The sequence below is a fragment of the Aplysia californica genome, unplaced genomic scaffold (genome assembly GCF_000002075.1).
Source record: "Aplysia californica isolate F4 #8 unplaced genomic scaffold, AplCal3.0 scaffold00689, whole genome shotgun sequence".
Taxonomy (NCBI): Eukaryota; Metazoa; Mollusca; class Gastropoda; order Aplysiida; family Aplysiidae; genus Aplysia; species Aplysia californica.
In genome coordinates, this window is record NW_004797959.1 from 162821 (window position 1) to 179060 (window position 16240).

Below are 16240 nucleotides of genomic sequence, written 5' to 3' on the forward strand. Positions count from 1 at the left end.
GGAGGTTGGGTGGGAAGGAGGCCCCCCAGGAGGAGGAGGAGGAGGAGGAGGAGGAGGGGAAAGAAGTGGGGGTGAGGTGGATGAGGTAGAAGATGCTGTGGATAAGGAAGAGGAGGAGGAGGGGGAAGAGGGGGAGGGAAGGGGTGGTAGGCTTGGGGTGGTGGAGTAGGAGGAGGTGGGGTAAGAGGAGGAGGAAGAAAAAGAGATAGGTGGATGGATGGATGGATGAATTGGTGGATGGATGGATGGATGGATGGATGGATGGATCTATGGATGGATTGATGGATAGATGGATGGATGGATGGATGGATGGATGGATGGATGGATGGATGGATGGATGGATGGATGGATGGACAGATAATACTGAAGATGAATATTCTCCACCTCTTTTTCTTTCCTTTGCGAAAGAAATCCCGTTCGAAAACAGCGTAGAACAAGTGGCGTCCAAAAGAAACTCGAAAGTGTATTCAACCAACGGTCGTGTTATAGCCTTGTACTACCCGCTCATGCAGCATACCAATTTAAGGCTGAATAAATTCTGCATCATCTGACACATTTATATTTCATCTATACTTAGAGACGCCCGAGATATGGTCACTCAGAATTGACCGTAAAAAAAGTCAGCCTTGGCAAATTGTGCGCAATCAGAGAAACGCAAAATTGCATTCGCACATTATATTGAATTGCATCAACATTGGTGGAATGGACTTGCATTGAATATCAAATGAAAAGAGAATATAATTGTTTCTACAAAGAACAGCTTATTCTGATGATATTTTCAAACAGATTGGAGAACAGAGCTTTACAAATACCACACAAAACATGGACTTAACATAACACGTGCTCATAAGTATTAATTCTGATTTTGTTCAGGAACCAATGGTTTCGTGTCGATCACGGGACCTTTTTTGCACATGGATTGTGTTGATTAGATTTGGTACATACTCTTCTGTCAGTGAGGAAAAGAGGCCAAGAAAATGCCATGGTTTTGGGTGGTCTGGGGTGGAATGAACAACGCCCTCATGAGAATCACCGGATAGCTTGGTTTATTTAGTGTACTTCAACGCACGAGTGCTGGAACGTCATGTTTTACTCTTATTTACGTCATGGTGTCACTCAAGTGACATCGCCATGCTTAGCAAAGAACCTTTTCAGAGGGCCAGTGCCACTAGATAGTTCTTGAACTTAACATTAAATGTGCTCATTGTTATTTCGCTTAGGAGAAAATGACATAGACACAAAACTAATTTCTCCTAAGCGAAATAACAATGAGCACATTTAATGTTAAGTTCAAGTTTTGTATGGCATTTGTGATTGCTTTATTTTACCGGTTTTTAAAAAACTGGGGTGACAAATTAACAAAATAGAATATTGTTTATTGCAATAAAAAAAATTTCATTCATCTGATAGCATGTCCATTCTATCAATATTAATGCTCCTCAATACATGCGCGAAGACAATTTTACGTTTTTTATATATTTCGCCCAATTTTACCAAGTCTGATTTTTAAAGGTCAGTTTTGGGTGACCATATCTCGGGCGCCTCTAAACATAGATGAAATATTAATGTGTAAGATGATGCATAATTTATTTAGCTTTAAACTGGTATGCTGCATGAGTAGGTAATGTGAGGCTTTTACACGATGATTTGATGATAACATTTTCAAGTTTCTTTTGGACACCATTGTATAATATGATGTGACTGTGTCGATTGATTGTAATATTGTTGTATTTCAGGTTGTCTGACAATGCGACAAGGTGTATTTGCCTGCTTCCTACTGCTTTGGCAACAAGGTCGGAATCTTTTTAGACTTCTGATATTGTGGTGCACAATGATAATAATATATAATATGTAGTCAAAGATATCTTTGCAATACAAAATCTTTTTATTAAGAGGTAGAGTACCCAAAAATGAACGCCTTTATGTTCTAGAAATCTCCCTCGCTCTCTCTCTCTCTCTCTCCCTGTCTGTCTGTCTGTCTGTCTGTCTGTCTGTCTGTCTGTCTGTCTGTCTGTCTGTCTGTCTGTCTGTCTGTCTGTCTGTCTGTCTCTCTTTCTCTCTCTCTCTCTCTCTCTCTCTCTCTCTCTCTCTCTCTCTCTCTCTCTCTCTCTCTCTCTCTCTCCCTCTCTCTCTCTCTCTCTGTATGTGTGTGTGCATGTGTGTCCATTGGAAACTTAATATTGACTTACAGTACAGTCGAAACTCTCGTTGTCGTCTTAGACAGTTTCATTATAACGTGAAACGTTTTCAAGGGAGGAAATTGGAAGGGGCGTTTGTACGGGTCTTATACAGATAGCCTTAAAGCAGGTTCGACTGTGTTTTGCACGTTCGGGGTTTCTTGTCTCTGTTGGGGCATATCTGGGTATTTGTTAAGTCAATTTTGAAAGACGCAACAACAGCAATACCAGCACCATCAGCACCACCATCAACAACAACAACAACATCAGCATCACCTCACAACCACCACCACCAAGCGTAGCTGCCTGAAAAAAACACCCAAACAGAAACGAAAGAGCCAACATTAACAACAACAGCAGCGGTGTCCCTGGCGAAGAGCACGCTCTTCGGGGCTCCAAACATTTCGAACGGATAGGCTACCACACACACACACACACACACACACACACACATACACACACACACACACACACACACACACACACATACACACACACATACACACACACACACAACAACAACAACAACAACAACAACAACAACAGTAGCAGCAGCAAAAATAACAACATCAACAACAATAGCAATGGCAACTACAACAACAGTATTAACTATCAGAACGAGCTCCACCACCTTAAAAAGTGTCACGATATGACCACAACTAAAACAGCAACAACAACGTTAACAACAACAGTAACAACAATAACTGTAACAGCTAGAAAAAATAAACAAACAAACAACATCAGCAGCAACAATAAATGAAGTTAAAAGGACAATAACGTCTTAAGCAGTAGCAACAACAACAAATGCCCGGCCCCACTAAAGTTTTAGTTACTTTTGAATGGATTCTACCTTTTTCAGTAGTCCTACTATAGCTCGTTCAACTCTAACACGTCTTGGTTTTTTTTCCAGATAACTTTTGACTGCCTGCACCGATTTTAATTACACTTTTACTTGCAATCTAGAACCAATTTGTCTTAATCACAAATAATTAATTTTTTATTGTTCTGGCCCGAGTATTAAAAAGTTTTTTCTTCTTTTTTCTTTGTTAAAAATGATTGATAGAGTCAAACAATAATTTGTAATGACTTACAGCGTGACTCGTATGATGTCGTTATACTTAGTATTTTTAAACTACAAATGAAAGCTGATATTTTTCTTTGCTTTCTCTTCCTACATGGCTCCTTGCTTGCGCGCATTAATTTTCTGAGTTTGTAAATTCCCAGTTGTCATGTGTTGAAAAGGGAATTTTGCGGGTTTGAACCAAAGAAAGTAGATTGAAAGCTATGTTGAACCATAGTCCAAAATTGAACAGGTAATATGTTACAATATTTTCAACCCCAGATGGATGAGCAGGAAAAACCCCCCCACCTCTGGCAGAGAAATGTGCCTCTTCGCACCAACACACGACATTGAAAAAAATATTGCTTGAAAATAAAGATAAATCTGGATTGTCATAATACATGTAGGCCTATACATTTTGGTGTATTGAAAATCTCAAGGCTCCAGATAACTGGAACAAAAAAGTTGTTCACATAAAACTATGATGATGTTTTTGAGTTGGACGAGTTATAGGCCTATTCGTTACCATGTTCCCTTGCTAGGGGAAAACAACAAAAATCTTCAACGCTTGACGATTCCATTATCTTCTAGAAAGTTACGACTCATCATCATCCAGTGCCAGATCTGCAACAGACACTGGCGATCATGGTTCTATATTCATTCCTTTGCTCGGATGCTCTAAAAAAAAAAAGCCACGTTTCCATGATCTTTCCCTGTTACCCATTTGTTTAGGTTTCCTAAGTATGTTGATCTGGGCCTTCGACTGCCTCGCTTGCCCTCCATTTTGCCAGTGAGAGCTAGATGTTCAAGACCCTTATGTCTATTCAGGTGTCCCAAAAACAAGTTAAGACTACCGGAGTATATTTATGATTTATCTTTTCTGTTCTCTTGCAGTCCTCTGTGAACGACTTGACCTGAATGCAACTTATGGAGAAAAGGGTAAGATTGCTATCTATCAATCTATCTATCCATCTATCTATCTATCCATCTATCTATCTATCTATCTATCTATCTATCTATCTATCTATCTATCTATCTATCTATCTATCTATCTATCTATCTATCTATCTATCTATCTATCTATCTGTCTGTCTGTCTGTCTGTCTGTCTGTCTGTCTGTCTGTCTGTCTGTCTGTCTGTCTGTCTGTCTGTCTGTCTGTCTGTCTGCAATGAAATACTTCTAAGTACGTGCGATTCGATCCACATGGTCTTAATATTATTCTTTCCTTTTTTTAAATGCAATAACACTGATTTCTTGCAAAATTGCAACTTGGCATTTTAATTCTTTCTACAATAAAATGCTGTTATTTATATATGTAAGATTTGACCCATACAACCTATATTAAAACAAACAAACAAACAAACAAACAAACAAACAAACAAACAAAAACAGGTAAAGAATATTGTTTTTTTTAATGCATTTACACCATTGTGTTTTAATTCTTACATTAGGATACATGTATCTTCTGTATGCAATAAGATTTGTTCTTATGCATTTGCAAAACGGATACAACTGGCTGTAATCGTAGTGATGCATGGAGCCCTGCCACAGGACGGGGGTTGGGGTGGGATGGAGGTGGGGGATACTTTATGTCTACCTGTATGTCAAAGCCACCAATAGTGGGACAGCGGGTGATTGGCAGGTGCTCTAGTATGGGGCTGTTCAAATATAATCTTACAACTTTTCGGGGACTTTTTGACCCCCCCCCCCCCCTTACACTTTTCTTTCTTTTGCCCCCCCCCCCCGTTATATTACATTGTTCGCTTATAATACTAATAATATATGACTTTTTGCATGGATACGTGTTCCAATCATTGTTCCACGCGCTTTACAATATATTCATGAAGAACATGCATATGTGTTCCGCGCAATTTACCGACCAGCGCAGCGCCGCCCGTTTTACCGATCATATAATTGCAAGGCAATCTTAAGATTGCGTTGCACATTTAACGATTGCAAAATTCACTTCCATCTTTATTCTTTTACTCACATCAAGAAACATTCACGTATATTTTCTAAAGTGCAAAAATATGAAAATTAAAATTAAAATTAGATATGAAATGGAAGAGCTCGCAAGAATGATACAATTATATGATCGTTAAAACGCGCAGTGCAATCTTAAAAATGCCCCACAATCTTAAGATTGCCACACAATTATACGATCGTTAAAACGTGCATCGCAATCTTAAGATCGGTAAATTGCGCGGAACACATAAACGTATGCACATACTATAATATGCAGTTCTGCATTTACTAAAAAAAATAACAAAGTAGATCATTTAAGCAAAATATTGCATGCACTCTTTCTTACTAATAAGGAAAAACATTGAGACTCATGTCAATTTCTAAAGCGCCTTAATTAAAAATAAAACAAATTACAGTGGAATTCGGGACCGAAAAAAGTGTCGACTTTGAGCAAGATGGACTATATCCACTGTACTACATGGACAGTGTACTCGCCAATTGAAGATGACAGCTACAAATACAAAATTACAAAGTACCTGGAAACAAGATATTAGCTCAATTTCAGTGAGTATAATTCAGAAGTTGTAACCAAAACAAGAGATAATGAGTGAACAAAGTAATTGGAGGTGTGTACACCACTCGCCCAGGATCTAAATATCTCTTCTTAAATGAATTCATCTTGGGATCTAGCTAAAAATGTTGACTTTACGCAAGGTTAACACTCAAGCTGTTGACTGTACATGGTGTATCAGAAACACAAATACTTAAACAAAGAAGGTAAGAAACGGGACCACGTGAGGTGTTTGACTGTAAGCAAGAGTTGACTTTATCAGAATTCCACTGTATCTGTCATTACTATTACTGATCATTATGCTTAAAACAAAAAGTGAAATTAGTTTTTATCAACAAAGGCAGTGTTCATCATTATGTCAAAAATATTTTTTAAAACAGGGGCGTCTGCTGAGCTGTCTTCCAAATATGGCTCTTGTTCCTCCTCTTCTTCCTCCACCTCCAGTTTTTCCTGTGTAAAGCCCTGTGTCTTTTCAATGCTGCAATACTTGGAAAATATTTTCCCCATTCCCTATGGCCTGTGCACACCATGCAGCCTTTATTGACCAAGGCCACCCTTTTTTCCTTGTTTTTTCACCTCACAAAAGTGTAATATTACATTGGTTCAAGACCCCCCCCCCCTTTCTTACATTTTTCTTACAGGAGCCAAAGACCCCCCTCCCCTTTCCAGGTGTAAGATTATATTTGAACAGTCCCTTTGGTTTCTTCTTTCTTTCCTATCAAACATCTATCGTCCCTATCTAAGACTCCTTTTTTTTGCATATTAGTACACTGTACATGTTTCTTATCATCATCATCATCATCCGGTGCCTTGCCGACTGGCGTGGGCCTTCATGGACCTCCACTTCACCCTGTCCTGTGCTGCAGCAATGGTGTCTGTTGTTCTTGCTGCTCCCAGCCATGTTGTCATCTTGTCCAGTATCTTTTCTCTCTGTCTGCCTCTGCTTCTCTTTCCATCAAACTTTCCTGTTTTTACAATATTCTCTAATGCTTCTTTCCACATTGTGTGTCCGAAGAAATTTGCCTGTCGTTATCTTATATCCGTGATAAGTTGTTTTCTATAATTTGCTTCAACCAGGACTTCTTCATTTGTTTTTCTAGCTGTCCATGGGATACGTAGCATGCATGTTATGAACCACAACTCTGTTGCTACAATTGTTATTCCAGCTGTTTATTGATTGTCCACGCTTCGCACCCGTATAATAGGATTAGCTCGATGTAACTTTTCAGTACTCTTTTTCTTGTTTCCAGTGACAGATTGATGTTTGTTAGTATCTGTTTCATCTTGTGGAAGGTTGCTTTTGCTTGGCAAATGCGGCTTTTAATTTCGGTGTGACATCTACCATCTGATGATATAATGGTCCTCAAATATTTAAAATGTTGTACTTGCTTGAGGGTGGTATCATTGATTTTGATATTGCATGTTGGGGTTGGAGTTTTTCTGCTTATCACCATCGTTTCGGTTTTCTTGATGTTTAGGCTTAAGCCCATGTTGTCACTTTCTTGAACGATGACATTTAATAGATTCTGCAGGTGTTCTTCATCATCTGCTATTAGGACTGTGTCATCTGCATATCTTAGATTGTTTATATAATGTCCCCCTATCGAGATACCAGGCATTTCTTCTATGTGTCCCATGATATTTTCACTATACAGGGAGAACAAGTCTGGAGAAAGTACACATCCTTGTCTGACTCCTCTTTTAATCTGTATGTATTCGCTGATGTTGTTTTCTATTCTCATTGCAACAGTTTGATCCCAGAACATGTTCTTGATAATCCTTAAGTCTTTCCCGTCGATATTAAGAACTTCCAGCATGTCGATGATCTTGTCGTGCCTAACTTTTTCGAATGCCTTGGTGTAGTCTATAAAACATAAATTATGAAGATCTTTCTGAACTTCTAGGGCACGTTCTATTGTTGTTCTGATGACATATTGCATTTACAGTGCCTTTGCCTTCAATAAATCAACACTGTTCTTGGGCTATTTCTGGAAGAATTTTATTTCGTATTCTCATCCTAATTAATCTGAGTAATATTTTTGTTATGTGGCTCATGAGGCTGATGGTACGATGCGTTTCACATTCGTTTGCATTAAGTTTCTTTGGTAAAGCTATGAAGATAGATTTTGACAAGTCTGATGGAATATGTCCAGTGGCATACATGTTGTTAAGAAGTTTTGTCAGCGTGGTGATTCCAAAGTCTTCTAAAGCTTTAATCATCTCTGTGGTAATGTTGTCCGGTCCTGCAGTTTTCCCATTATTCATCTTTCGTAGTGCCTTGATAACCTCTTCTTTCATGATTGGTGGTCCCTCGTTGTTATTTTCCACTCTTCTTTGTTCATCTCTTTTGTCATTGTACAGGTCACCGATATATTCTGTCCAACGTTCTAGTATCTTGTCTTTGTCCATGATGATATTCCCATCCTTTGATATGAGGCATCCTGTTGATCCACGTGTTCTTGTATGGGAAACCTCTTTAATTTTTCTGTACAGATCTTTTGAGTTCGCATTGGAAAGATTTTCCATTTCCTCACATTCTTCTTTTAACCAGGTCTCTTTTGCTAGATTACATTTATGTCTGATTTCTTTATGAAGATTCACATATCTTCCCACATTGTTTTTATTTGTTCTTCGCTCCTCCAAAAGATTAAAAATTTCTTCAGTCATCCATTTCTTCTTTGCTTTTGTTGTCCTTTCTGGTATGTCGTCTTTTGCAGCCTCATTTATAGATGTTTTAAGCTGTTCCCATTGTTTTTCTATGTCTTGTATTTCTTCTAAGGGCCCGAATTTGTTCTGTACAGTTATTCTGAATTTATCTTGCATTTCTTTGTTTGACTGTGGTAATGCCATGTTTAGTGTCGTATTCTTGTTCTTGCTCATGTGTGTTTTTTTTCAACCTGATTCTAAATTTTCCCACTACGGGTACATGGTCACTGTAACAGTCTGCACCTGGCCGCGTTTTGACATTTAGCATCCCGTTTTTGTATCTTTTCTTGATCATGATATAGTCGATCTGGTTGCAAGCGCTGTCTCCAGGACTTTTCCAGGTCCATAATCTTCTTGGTGGTTGTTCATACCAAGTGTTTCCAATAATCATGTCATTCAGGATGGCCCATTCTATCAGTTTTTCTCCTCTTTCATTTCTGATTCCCAGTCCATAGGGACCCACTATGTCTTCATGTCGTGTTGCTCCCACTTTTGCATTAAAATCACCCATGACTATGACAATATCTTGTGATTTGCAATGTGTCTTTGCTTGGTTTATTTCATCATAAAATTTCTCTATTTCTTCTTCTGTGCCTTCTGAGGTTGGAGCATACTCTTGGATGATGGTTGTATCGAAGGGTGATCTTTTCAGTCTCATCAACATAACCTGTCTGATATTGTCAGGTACCCCTTAAGGGTCTTCGATGTTGGCATGTCTATGATGACCGCTACTCCTCTTTCATGTTTGTCGCCTCCTGGGTAAATGATGTTATAGCTGTCGGACAATATTCTGCCAGCTCCTGTCCATCGTACTTCACATAAACCCATGCTGTTAACATTCATTCTCTTCATTTCTTTCTTGATGTTGTCCAATTTTCCTTTCTCTAGCATTGTTCTCTCATTCCAGGTTGCTATATTTCTTGTTGATTTTTCCTTTTGTGAGCAGTATCTTGATGACGATCTGGTGTCACCTGCTGTGCATGACTGACCCTACCGGACGAGGCAGTTCTTTCAGAACTCCCCTTTACGTCGTTATCTTTATTTATTGAAGTGATATGATCCATAATGTTCTAGGAAAAGAATACAGCAGTGGTTTCCCCTTGCCCTCTGCTGGATTTTTGTACGGTTTACTCTGCTAGCCTTTGTCCAAAGTGACTAACCCACAAGGTTGTGGGGGCAGGTGGCAGGTTTCGGCGCCTCCCTCTCGCCTGACAGTCTCTTTACTGAGCACATGCGGTATTTTATAGAGATAGGGTTGCCACCACCCTGTTCCACCTCGTTCTCCAAGACTGTCGCCAGTTGGTCCGCGACTGCTTATTGGTTATTCGCAGCTACCCTACATAATGTAGGCCGTTCTACTATCCGCCACCTGAGGACGCGGTGGGTCGGGGATGGTCGCCCCAGCTTTACCCACATGTTTTTTATACTTTTACTTTTACCTTTTCTGTCCTCTTATACTGCAAGGTTTCGAGGGGAAATGTAATCGTCTGATTCTCTACTAACGCCTCTAATATTCGGCACACATATGACCTTTCTGTGTTGCCAGTACCGTAAAACTCTAATTAAAGCTGAAAACAGTGAGATATTGCCTTGTATCTTAGGTCTACCTACTTTCTTCCACAGCTAACCCACTCGTTCTCAATAGTCCCTACCGTTATGTGGTGAAGACGGAGACACAGCCACCGGACGACACTCTCTTAGATGACGTCATATCTCCGCAACCGGAATTCGAGAACTCCCCACAGCAGGAGAAAGGCTCATTGACTGACTTCTATTCGAACAACGCTTTGGATGCCTCACTCGGAGGGAATGTGGCCAGTTTGTATTCTCAAGACTCTACAAAAAACCAGTGGCAGTCTCCGTTTAGTAGAGTGTACCCGGTGGCAGTAGATTCGAGTTTTAAACGTCTGGTTGAAGCAGCAGCAGTTAGTAGTAAGTCTTCAGCTCTTGGAGGATGTAATGGATGCAAATGGCCAGCTTTTTCAGTGGCGTCGGTAGTCTAGTGGTTAGGTTACGGACTCTTAGTTGTGAAATTGCGGGATCGGTGGTTCTAGCCTCAGGCCTGACGTTGTGTCCGTATGAAAGGCACTTAACACGAATTTTCTTCACTTCATCCAGGTGGGAATGGGTGCTCGGCCATAGACAACAGAATATATTGTTAGTATGTTAGTGTATTAGGGCCCCTAAAATGGCAGCTTGCACAGAATGCTTACCAGGAAGTTGAGACTGTGCTATCAAGTGTGTGGTCGTAATAATATAGATTATAAAACACCTCGAACTTCCTGTTGAGCGGGAATTTGAGCAGTACAAGTGCTATTATTATTGCTATTGTTATTATTATTATTATCATTATTATTATTACTATAAATTTGATAATAATTATTATAATTATCCTTGTTATTGTCATTGACCTTGACATTGTCATTGTCATTATCATTATTATTATTATTATTATTATTATTTTAAATTTAAAAAAATTTTAAATACGTTTTTACCATCAGGTCCAAGGATAGAGGCGTTATCCTACAGCAGGTATGCTCCAGAAGAGGAGGACTTCACTAGTATTCTCAGCGCCTTGCCAATTCATGAGGTCAAGTCAATTCAAGCTTACTCAACAATTGAGAACCCAGATCCCGAGAACGTCATCAATGTTGGACCAAAGACTTGGAGCCCGTCGAAAAAAGAGGCTGCAAAATGTAAAAACTTTACATATATTACATTTAGTGAGGTACCAAGGGGTTTTTATGGGCATTCTAATTCTGAGAATATTCAGAAGGTGGGAGTTAGTTCTACGGGTGAAAGAGCAGACGCGGACTCTGAATCTGGGCCTGTCCAAAACCCTCATGGAGAATTACTTTGCTCTGAATCTCACGGGTTCAGAACTCAGAAGACAAACCAAAGGAGCCAAACAAGGGTCGAAGAAAACGGAAACCTCTCTGAGAAATATCTTCGTACTTTTGTCGACAACTACTCGAAACATGACGACGATGACAACAGCAAAGACGACAAGGATAAAGACGACAATGATGTCCTCTTTTTTCTTTTCACTGTTGATGAAAATGGTCACATTTCTATAAAGGATTCTGATGAACGTGGTAGCGAAATGTCTAAGAGTCTGTAATCGGGAACAGATGGTGCCGAGGATGGCAAGCTGCATGGTGATGGTGGCCCTGATGGCGGTGTGAGAAAATTGGTGCAAAACAATTTTGCACAATTTGAAGATCTTGCTGAAAATTCTGCCGAGAAAGGTGACCGTGATGACGCAGATGTTATCACAAGTTACAGTGGTCCCGAAAAAGTTAAGGATCCGAAAAGCGTTTAGGATAGACATATCTCTCAATCCAAAGAAAGTATCAAGGCGGTGGAAGTTAGTAATAAAACACAGAACACAAGCTTTGAAGAAGAAACAAATGAAGAGGGTTTCGGTTCGGGCAATGGTCATGAAGATAATAGCAGTCACATCAACAGAGGAAGAGGGCTGAATCAAGGGAGACCCGTGGACAAGAAAAATCCTGTAGTCCCCCCCCCCCCAAAAAAAAATGATGCCACTGAATCACCTCTTTCCAAATGTCTGGAATAATTTCATCTACATCAAGGATAACCAATTCTTCAACCAGAGGGGATTATACAACCACCTAGGTTCAGGAGTGTATTTTAATTCTTACATTAGGATATATGTATCTTCTGCTTGCGATAAGATTTGTTACTACGCATTTGCAAAACGAATACAACTGGTTGTAATCGTAGTGATTCATGAATCCATGCCACAGGACGGGGGTTGGGGTGGGATGGAGGTGGGGGATACTTTATTTCTATCTCTATGTCCAAGCCACAAACAGTGGGACAGTGGGTGATTGGAATGTGCTCTAGCATGATTTCTTTCTTTTTCCCTGCCAAACATCGATCGTCCTTATCTCGAATCCCTTTTTTGCATATCAGTACACTGTACATGTTTCTTATACTTTTACTTTTACCTTTTCTGTCCTCTTATACTGCAAGGTTTCGAGGGGAAATGTAATCGTCTGATTCTCTACTAACGCCTCTAATATTCGGCACATATATGACCTTTCTGTGTTGCCAATGCCGTAAAACTCTAATTAAAGCTGAGAACAGTGAGGCATTGCCTTGTATCTTAGGTTACCTACTTTCTTCCACAGCTAACCAACTCGTTCTCAATAGTCCCTACCGTTATGTGGTGAAGACGGAGACACAGCCACCGGACGACACTCTCTTAGATGACGTCATATCTCCGCAACCGGAAGGCGAGAACTCCCCACAGCAAGAGGAAGGCTCATTGACTGATGTCTATGCGAACAGCGCTTTGGATGCCTTACTCGGAGCGGATGTGGCCAGTTTGTATTCTCAGGACTCTACAAAAAACCAGTGGCAGTCTCCGTTTAGTAGAGTGGACCCAGTGGCAGTAGATTCGAGTTTTAAAGGTCTGGTTGAAGCAGCAGCAGTTAGTGGTAAGTCTTCAACTTGTGGAGGATGTAATGGAAGCAAATGGCCAATTAGTAAACCAAAGGCCATGTAGTGGAATATTTCAAACTGTCATACACAACAAACCCCACAGCAGGATTGTAAAGAAATATTTCAGTCTCCATGTTGATGCTTGCCATTTTAAGTGTCATCGGTGGTCTAGTGGTTAGGTTACGGACTCTTAGTTGTGAAATTGCGGGTTCGGTGGTTCAAGCCTCAGGCCTGACGTTGTGTCCGTGGGAAAGGCACTTTACACGAATTTTCCTCGCTTCATCCAGGTGGGAATGGGTACTCGGCCATAGACAGTAGAATATATTGTTAGTATGTTAGTGTATTAGGGCCCCTAAAATGGCAGCTTGCACAGAATGCTTACCAGGAAGTTGAGACTGTGCTATCAAGTGTGTGGTGGTAATAATATAGATTATAAAACGCCTAGAACTTCCCTTTGAGCGGGAATTTGAGCCGTACAAATGCTATTATTATTGCTATTGTTATTATTATTACTTTCATTATCTTTATTATTATTTTTACTATAATAGTATTAATAATAATAATAATAATAATAATAATTATTATTATCCTTGTTATTGTCATTGCCATTATTATTGTTATTATTATTATTATTATTATTATTATTATTATTACTATTTTTTATTATACGTCTTTACCATCAGGTCCAAGGCTAGAGGCGTCATCCTACAGCAGGTATGCATCAGAAGAGGAGGGGGACAGTGACCTCACCAGTATTCTCAGCGCCTTGCCAGTTCATGAGGTCAAGTCAATTCAAGCTTACTCAACAATGGAGAACCCAGATCCTGAGAACGTCATCAAGGTCGGACCAAAGACTTGGAGCCCGTTGAAAAAAGAGGCTGAAGAAAGTATAAACTCTACATATCTTACTAAGTTACTAAGGGGTTTTTATGGGACTTCTAATTCTGAGAATATTCAGAAGGTGGGAGTTACATCTAGGTGTGAAAGAGCAGACGCGGACTCTGAATCTGGGCCTGTCCTAAGCCCGGATGGATTATTACTTTACTCTGAACCTCACGGGGTTCGAAATGAAGAAGACAAAGCAAAGGAGCCAACAAGGGTCGAAGAAAACGGAAACCTCTCTGAGAAATATCTTCGTACTTTTGTCGAAAACTACTCGAAACATGACGAAGATGACAACAGCAAAGACGACGAGGATAAAGACGACAATGATGTCCTCTTTTTTCCTTTCCTTGTTGATGAAAATGGTCACATTTCTATAAAGGATTCTGATAAACGTGGTAGCGAAATGTCGTCTAAGAGTCTGTACTCGCGAACAGATGGTGCCGAGGATGGCAAGCTGCATGGTGATGATGGCGCTGACGGGGAAGATGTTGCCGAAAATTCTGCTGAGAAAGGTGACCGTGATGACAAAGATGTTATCACCAGTTACAGTGGTCCTGAAAAGGTTAAGGACCAGAAAAGCGTTGATGATAAAAATATCTTTCAATCCAAAGAAAGCATCAAGACGGTGAATGTTAGTAATAAAACACAGAACACAAGCTTTGAAGAAGAAACAAATGAAGAGGGTTTCAGCTCCAGCAATGGTCATGAAGATGATAGCAGTCACATCAACAGAGGAAGAGGGCTGAATCAAGGGAGTCCCGTGGACAAGAAAAATCTTGTAGTCCCCCCCAAAATGATGCCACTGAATCACCTCTTTCCAAATGTCTGGAATAATTTCATCTACATCAAGGATAACCAATTCCTCAACCAGAGGGGATTATACAACCATCTAGGTTCAGGAGTACTGCAGCAACCTGGAAGATATAGATCTATGCTCTTAGGAGGTCCCCAACAACCTGACTTCTATCCACAATTCCCACCCGCTTCAGAAAAGTATAAACCTAGATCTCTCCCAGGAAGAAGTTTTTCTAAACAGAAGCATTCAATCCCTAAAGACTACCCCAAAAATAAACGAATTCTTGAGGAACACAAATCCTATGACACACAGCCAGTCAAAGACACAGACCCCGGCATGCAGCAAGACGAACCGATCCCTTCTTTCCGCGCTTGGCAAGGAGAAACTCCTCATCTTCCTCCTGCTAGTTCGTTGACAGAGAGACATCCCTTTTCTCAGCGGCGTCGTTACCATGGTTACGACCCCGTGTCTCTGGCGGATGCACCTTACAAGCCCGAAAATCCCCTCAATCCCAGTTCACGCTCAGTAGAGAGCTACGATTGGCTTGATCCTAACTCAATTGTCCTGAACAGTTTGGATTCTATGAAAAGGTATGCCAGCTCGCAATGGAAGGGTGCTCCTCTTTACAGCCCTTGGACCAGGCAGGAGAAATAAGTTTAATCTCACTCTGCAGTGCAGACTGTTCCAGATTTTTTCTGATTAAAACTTTTTTATACCCTTCCTGTGGTGACCCCACCCCCTAACAATAAAAGGAGAGAGGAAGACAGATTGGGGATGAGAACGATAAAAATGAAAACTTGAAAAAAAATCCTTTTCTATGTTATCTAGTCGAGGTGCATTCGTGTATGAATCTTGCAAATACACGTCTATACACAGCTCTTGCAGTAAAAAAAGACCCACGTCATATTTTGACTCAGAGTGTTAAAATTACATGGGCTACATGCCTCCCGGACACCCCCCCCCCCTCCGAGAGGCTCATATTTGTGGCAGTTGCATTTAGTTTACAGATCGATGGCTGAGCGAAAGAAGTGACTATCTATATCCACTTTTTGATTGAAAAGGAATAATCGATATCGGTAGTGAGATTTTTTAGCCGCTCTTTTACCCCTGTAAATATTTAAGCTTTGGCTTAATTCGGTATCGAGATGGTTTTTCTGAAAATGTTAGAGACATTTCAAAATCGTCACAATTTCAAACCCGCTTTTCTCGAAAAGTGGATACAGTCAATTTTTCGCTCAGCCGTCGAGATGTTTTATAGAACAGAATTCCCATTGACGTCACTGATGCTGTAAAACTGTTAATTGATAATAATAATATGGTCACATGCATCACGCAAGGGAGTACGTGAACGTCTACCGTTTACCGTGGGCGTTGGCTTACGCCCTTCCTTAATGGCTTGAGAAGAAAAAAATTGATAATATCCCTGCGCCCCCTCCCCTCCCCTGAAAATTGTTACTCTCTTGAGTCTACCACTATGCAGGTTATCCCTAAAAAAAAGAAAGAAATTGCCCGACGGGTGGACAACTGTCGATTTTATCGATTCACGTCATTATTTCTTCCTCAATATATAGCTCTGTTAAACTTTAGTTAAAGGAATCAAGAATCCCCC

General features: G+C 40.2%; 1 protein-coding gene across 2 annotated transcripts in view; it reads left to right on the forward strand.

Annotated features, from left to right (window-relative positions):
* Positions 1-16128, forward strand: part of LOC101857367 — a 33383-nt gene extending 17255 nt beyond the window's left edge. The window contains exons 2-7 of one of the 2 annotated variants that reach the window (XM_005108434.3): positions 1737-1793; positions 4132-4176; positions 10104-10412; positions 10982-11176; positions 12638-12946; positions 13634-16128. In XM_005108434.3, coding sequence (XP_005108491.2) covers positions 1737-1793; positions 4132-4176; positions 10104-10412; positions 10982-11176; positions 12638-12946; positions 13634-15285 — 2567 coding nt within the window. In that variant the 3' untranslated portion in view covers positions 15286-16128. The remainder of the gene's footprint in view (positions 1-1736; positions 1794-4131; positions 4177-10103; positions 10413-10981; positions 11177-12637; positions 12947-13633) is intronic. The other variant, XM_035972424.1, reaches the window with a different exon arrangement.
* The last annotated feature ends 112 nt before the right edge of the window (positions 16129-16240 follow it).